Source organism: Fulmarus glacialis, unplaced genomic scaffold, assembly GCF_000690835.1.
Source record: "Fulmarus glacialis isolate BGI_N327 unplaced genomic scaffold, ASM69083v1 scaffold27716, whole genome shotgun sequence".
Classification (NCBI taxonomy): domain Eukaryota; kingdom Metazoa; phylum Chordata; class Aves; order Procellariiformes; family Procellariidae; genus Fulmarus; species Fulmarus glacialis.
The window spans coordinates 14,666-21,208 of record NW_009216630.1 but is presented as its reverse complement, the minus strand read 5'-3'; the positions used below and the strand labels follow the sequence as shown (position 1 = coordinate 21,208).

Genomic DNA, 6,543 nt, shown 5'->3' with positions numbered 1-6,543 from the left:
AGGAGACATGGCAGAGGCTGTCACTGCGTAGGCTGGGTATTAAAGGGCAGCAGCACATCACCAAACACAAGCAAGCAGCTCCTACAAGACCCCTGGGTGGCTGGAGGAGAAATAGAGGTTTTAAGGGCTCCCCAGCTGGGAACAAAGATTTTGAAGTCAGGGTTATGAACCTCATGGCTGGGGGGGAGGGAGGGGTGGGCAGAGTCCTGCGGGAGCTGCTGGCCCACACGTGGGGCTGGCGAGCACTGCTCCTCTGGGACCTTCTCATCTGCAGCCTCCCCTTTTTTGGGGTGTGGGAAAGCCAGCACAACAAATGGACACACAGATGTATATCTTGTTCAGAATGTTCTTAATTTTAATTTATTTTCTTTAATTTTTATAAAATACATCTTGTAAGATAAGTCTCTAAAAAGTTGCTCCTTTTTATTGGTTGTTAACAAGTTGAAATTCTAGATCAGAAATGAAGGAAACACTTTCAGTTGATTAACTCTCTTTGTGTGTGTCTGTGTGTGTGTGTGTGTTTGGGGTCTGAGGTCAAGGGTGGGAAGGAGTATCGGGAAGGAGGATCTGGTTATTTTTTGTTAAATGGATACCAAAAAAAACCCAGCAAACCCCCAAGAGAGATAATATCAATGTGAATTTCCAGATCTTGGCTGGTTTCTCCCCACCCTGCCGTCCCTCCTGGCATCTCCCCCCTCCCCAGCCCATGTGCGTTGGTAGCTTGGCCAACCTGTTTAAGCATTCCCAGTGGCAAGGATCCTTCGAATGCTCTGCTCAGCAGATCTGCTCCTTTATCCTTGCCCCTGCTGAAACTGGCACTTAAAAAAAATATAATAATAATACAGACAAAAAAGAAAATCCATGCAAGATGGAGCTACAGTCTGCCACTGAAAGTAGTTTCTCCAATAAATAAACACTAAGAGTAGCATTAAGGAGAGGCTGGGAAGAGCAAAACAAAATACCAGTTGGTGGGGAGGACTGGAAACAGCATTTTGGCGGGTCTGGCTGGACCCATGCTACCCAGCCAGAGGGCTTTCCTCCAGCTGCCATGGAGAGCGATCATGGGGAAGAGGTTGTCTCCACCAAACCCCTTACCCTACTGCCTCCCTCCGTGGAAAAAGACTGAACTGGCACCAGAAAGGATCTGGTTTGCAGAGACGGGCCGTGTTTCCACCCCGTGATCCCCAAACCACCGCCTTTCCTTCCCTCCTCAACTCCTTCATGGGTTTCAGCTGGAAGTGAGATGCTGCCAGTCCCTCCTGCCCTGGCAGCCACAAGACAGTTGTCTTGACTTGCAGGAAATGCGGGAAAAAAAGTGAGGGGAAGACAGGGACAGAACGAGGAAAAATTACATTTGACATGTGTGAGAAACAAATCAAGCTCTCCGACGCAGCGGAGGTTAGAGAAGCAGATGTCACCCCAGAGAAGAGCACCATTGTGAAGGGACGAGAGCATGCGGCGAGCGCGGCGCTTGAAGGGCAGGTGAAGGCACGCAGTCCAGAGGGTCATCCCTTGCCTACGGAGGGATAGCTCTGGCTTTACACTCCCAGGGCACAGTGCAGAGATGTCCCCTCTCGGCCAAACCTATCTGCTGTCTCTCTGCTGCCTGGAGGGTAAAGCCAAGAGTCCCCTTTGTCTACAGAGACACCAACTCCTTTAGGCTTTAATAGGGGCAGCAGGGTTAGGGCTTTATCAGCATTGGGGTCAGCACTCTCTTCTCCGCAATGGGAAGATCCTTGCCCTGAACTCCCTTTGCCTTGGCTGCAGCAGGCAATTTGGGGTAAATTCATCTTTCTTTGCTAAAGGGGAAAAAAAAATCCTTCTCTTATTCTCCATCCACGGGTGGTGACAGCAGACGGCTCCAGGAGAGTCTCTAGCAATGGTACCAGGACTGGGCCAACTTCCTTTTCTCTCCAGGTAGCCTCTTGCTACTCATGGAGAAACCTACACAGATTCCTCCTCCCAGGAGCATGAAGGCCTTTGCTCATCCCTAGGCAACATCAGGACACTGGAGTAAGTCCCTCTTCTTTTCTGGCTGGTTTTGATGGGCTTGGCCCTAGAGCAAACCAGTTACGGGTGAGCAGAGAGAGAAAAGTGCATGAAGAGGTGTCCATTGGTGGGAAGCTCTCCTTCCTGGTCATGCTCAGCACAATGGATGCGAGGGAGGAAGAGGAGTGGAGTCAGCGGCGAAGGCAGAGTTAACGCACGAGACCTGGTGTCAGGTGGCTGCAGTGTTAAAGCCTTGAGGTTAGACAAAAGAAGGGTGTTTGGTCTGGCTGGGCTCCACCGCATGGGCTAGAACTTGGTGCCTCGGCCCATCAGCTTGAGGACGGCAAAGTTGTAGGTGGCAGCGATCATGAAGGTGAGCTGTGGGTGCAAAAGAGTGAGCGAGGTGGGAGGAGGAGAAACAAAGCTCCCGCAGGCAAGCAGGGCCCGAGGTGGCATCCCCCAGCACCCCAATAAGGCAGTTGCCCCGCAGAGTCCCGTGGCCCCGCTGCACCGGTGGGACACCATGGCTGGTGTAAAGCAAGAGGAGAGCCAGGGAAAGACAAGGGGACTGAGTGCACAGGCAGCAGGACCTCTCGCCGGTGGTCTCCTAAAGCTTCTCCAGATCCCCTCCAGCAGCCACCTCTACCTTTTTATGGCCTGAATTCACCATCTGCACTTATGTGCCAGAAAATGACACGAGCACAGGCTCTATCACACCCATGCCCACCACCTCCATTGTCCTCTGCCCCGACATCCTCGCCACGCGGAGGAGAACGGCCGGGCAGGGGGAGCACTGACTCACCAGTGAGACCAGTGTGGCGGCCGCCCCCACAAAGGCTGCGATGAAGAGGTGGAAAGTCATCTGGAACTGCAAGGGAGGAGGGGGTGAGCTCACAGGGTCCCGCGTGCCGGCTGGGGAGGCCAGTGCCGAGGCCGCCCACTGAGGGGAGCACACATGGGGTGACAGGAGGTGCTCACCTCGCTGGTCTTGCAGATGGAGAGCAGGTTGGAGCCGCACACCTTGCCAGGGAAAGCGTTCCAGGGCAGGACACCTGGCGAGATGCGGGGAGCTGGGTGAGCTGGGCATGGCCGCCAGCCGGCTGCCTTGCTCAGACTCCCGCAGCCACGTGTCACACACACCCTGGCATTTCAGGGCTCTTCAGCACTTGCCCCTGCTTTATCCCACCCTTATCCACCTGAACCCTCTCCTCCATCCCCTCTCCTCTGCCCTGAGCCCTGGCTCTTGGGCAGTGAACCCGGCACTCACCGTACATCCTGGCATCTGCACACAGGGTGCCAATGCTGGCCGAGGTCTTGCTGGGGTTGGCAATGGACTGGCAGGTGGTCCAAGTGTTAAAGTAGATGTAGACAGGCACCGCGGAGCAGGCAAAGACCAGGAGCCAGATGATGGTCAGGACGTAGGTAATGCCCACAAACTGCAAGGGGCAGGACAAGCCGGGGCAGAGCCATGGTCACTGAACAGCCAGGGACACGGACAGGGGAGCGCGAGGGTCCCCAGGCAGGAGAGGGCGCAGGGCAGGCAGGGGACTGAGATGCCGCCTGCATCCGGCCCTGCACCGCCCACCAAATCCGGCATATCCCCAAGCAGCCAGCACGGAGTAGCAGCCCGAGCCGGGTGCCCTTGCAGCTCACGGGGCCAGCATCAGCCCCAGGCTTGCGGCCTGCTACGCATGCATGGGGGGGACCAGCAGCAGCAGCAGGATGGCTGCCACATCCCGAGCGGGGGGGAAAAACCACGTCTGCGGCCAAGCAGGGTTTGGCCTCTGCGGGAGGGCAGCTGCAAAACCCACCTTGGCATGCAAATGCGCCTTTCCTGCCCTCCCTCCACGGTGCCACCCCGACTGGCCCCCGAGGGAACCGCAGCCATCCCCCTCCACTCCCCCAGGCCATGGGCTCCCCTTGCCAACACTTTGTCATGGTCCCCAAGCACAGCGGAGAGGACAACCCTGGGGGCACCAGGTGCTGGACAGCCTTGGGCTGCCGGCACCGCGGGAATGCTCATGGCTCTCCCCGCCGACGCTTAAACATGAAGCATTTTTGTTAAATGTGGCCATTTGGGCTGCTTTGGTCCCCAGGGGCCATGGCAGGCCTGGGGGAGGGCAGCTGGGCTGCGCTTCCCTTTGGGATACCCCGAAACCCGGACGGATGCAGTCTCCTGCCCTTCGGCCAGGCCAAGCGTGGTGAACCCGCTGCGGGCGCGCGAAGGGGTGCCAAACCCCAGTTAAGATCACCTTGTCAGGATGTCCTAGCCACTTTCCCAAACACTGACACACCCGCTGCAACGAGTGAGCTCGCTGGGGGCCTCGCGCTCCCCTCCCTTTCGGGCCCCCAGTTACCGTTGCGCTGAGGCCCTTGCCGCAGATGGTGGTCTTGTAGTCCCCGAAGATTTGCCGGACGGCGCCGGTGGGGTAGAAGCCTTCAGCCAGCAGCAGGGCTCCATAGAGGAAGAAGAAGGAGGCCGTGCCATAGATGACATACTGAAAAGCATGGATGCTGCCGGGGAGAGGAGCAGGCAGGGATGCTCAGCACCAGGGCGGTGCCGAGGAGCTCGGCCCCACGTGCGGCATGGCTGGAGCAGCCTGGCCGCAGTGACTTACCCTCCCCATGCCACCCCAGGGAGACCGAAACGAAGGGTGAAGCCGCGAGAGGAGCAAGCCGGGGCAAAGCCGAGGCAAGCAAGGCTGTTGGCCACTGCCGGCTCCCTAGTGCCCTCCATACCTACCCGGTGCAGAGGTCCAGCACTAGCCAGGGCACCTAGCGAGGGTCAGATAAAAACAGGCATGAAATGGAAATAAGTGGCTGCTGGACCCTGCCAGGCAGCCGTGGCACTGGCACACGGCAAATGCAGCCTGGTGTCTCCATGGTGCCTGCATGACAGCATCGCCCCGGCCAGCCTGTCCAGACACTTCCTCCCAGCACAGAGCAAGACGGAGACACGAGGGGCCCCAGCGTGAGGGCGATGCACTGCAACAGGGTACTTACACATCGATGAGATACTCATAGTCCTGGTAGTTTTTGGAGAAGTAGGTCTCAATGAGCTGCTCGGTGCCTGTGAGGGCTTCATGCCCACAGCCACAAAACAGCGCTACCCCGAAGAAGCACAAGCCAGTGGCAACCAGTGAAGCAAAGGGTGCTCCAATGAGACATCTGGCACAACACTCGAGCAAACCTAGGGAGAAGAGAGGTGAGGTGGGAGGGATTGCCAGGACGGGGAGTGCTCGGAGCCTGCAGCTCAGGAGCAGGCAAGCGCCAGGGGAGGAAGGTGCCCGGCAGGAGGAGGGAAGCAGATTGAAGGAAAACCCAGCAATGATTCATTGCGGTGCTGGAGAGCCAAACCCAGCAGCTTCCCTGAGAGCTCTTTAAGTGGCTGGACAGGATCACACCCAAGTGTGCCCTGGGATGGGACACCGGGGCCTCAAGGCAGCCCCTGGGTGTGAGGCGGACGGGGAGCTGAGGTGAGCCAGCTGTGCTGACCCATGCAAAACAAGATGGAAATACAAGGCAATGTAGCGTAATGCCAGAGGGACCTGGCAAACAAGCTGCTAATGGGCTGCAGCAGCCCCCTTACACGGGCAGATGTGCTTATGGAGAGGAGCCGTGTTAGTTCCCCAAACGTCAGCGCTTGTGTAATAGATTTAGTCCTCCAGGACAGATATTTGGCAAGAGGGCACATGTACCTGTGTGGGGGGAGGGAAAGCAAGGGCACGTGCCAACATGCTGCTTGGATTGCCTAAATACTGGATTTTTTCAGCAGTGGGGCCATGGGCACCTGCTCCTTCTGCATGTCGGGGCTCTAACATGCAGGATCATTAGCTCAGGTTCCCGATGGGCTGAGTTTGGAGGTGCTCATCCAGACGCTCTCCTGCCCAGTTTGAGGGCAAGCAGCCAGGTGGCTTTGCACCGGAGTGTCAGTTTGGCTCCAGCTAAGCTGCAATAACCTGCTGCCCTGGCTGTGCAACACCCCTGTGCAGGGAAGCTGCTCCCCTTCCTCAAGATGTGCGCTCCAGCACCCCACTGTCCCAGGCACGGCGGCTGGCTGGGCACATCCTGTCTGGGTATAGCATTTGTGCCTTGAATGCCAAAAAGGCACCCATGGGAAGCGTTCCCAAACCCACACTCCCTCCTCGGATCCCATAGTGCTCATCTCCTCCCTCAAAGGACAAGAAAGCCGTGGGGTCCTGACCAGCAGTGCCCTCCCCTCCCCACTGGGAGCAAGGTCACGCAGTGGCACCGAGGACAATGGGGGATTGTCCTGGCACTGCCACCCCGGCGGCTGCTTCTTGCCGAGAGCAAACAGTGAACAAAGGCAGCGCTATGGGGGAGTGCTGGGACCACTCCCACTTGTTTGCCTTGGACCAGCAGGTCCTTGGGAGGGTCCCACTCCTCCTGGCCAGCGCTGCTCCCCAAACCTCGCTGGGACCCACAGGGACAGCCCTGTGCATTCATAGGGTGCTGGGCCAAACATGCCTTTTTTAATTTTTATTTTTGGTCACCTGGGGAGAGGTGTGGCAGGTGCCCAGGGCTAGGGCGCAG

General features: G+C 57.6%; 1 protein-coding gene across 2 annotated transcripts in view; it reads right to left on the bottom strand.

Moving 5' to 3' along the window:
* Positions 1-332: 332 nt before the first annotated feature.
* The window catches only part of PLP1 (proteolipid protein 1), a 7,231-nt gene continuing 1,020 nt past the window's right edge, over positions 333-6,543 (bottom strand). Inside the window, exons 2-7 of one of the 2 annotated variants that reach the window (XM_009579384.1) lie at positions 4,993-5,179; positions 4,242-4,503; positions 3,257-3,425; positions 2,968-3,041; positions 2,792-2,857; positions 333-2,367 (exon numbers count right to left, since the gene is read on the bottom strand). In XM_009579384.1, coding sequence (XP_009577679.1) covers positions 2,296-2,367; positions 2,792-2,857; positions 2,968-3,041; positions 3,257-3,425; positions 4,242-4,503; positions 4,993-5,179 — 830 coding nt within the window. In that variant the 3' untranslated portion in view covers positions 333-2,295. The remainder of the gene's footprint in view (positions 2,368-2,791; positions 2,858-2,967; positions 3,042-3,256; positions 3,426-4,241; positions 4,504-4,992; positions 5,180-6,543) is intronic. The other variant, XM_009579385.1, reaches the window with a different exon arrangement.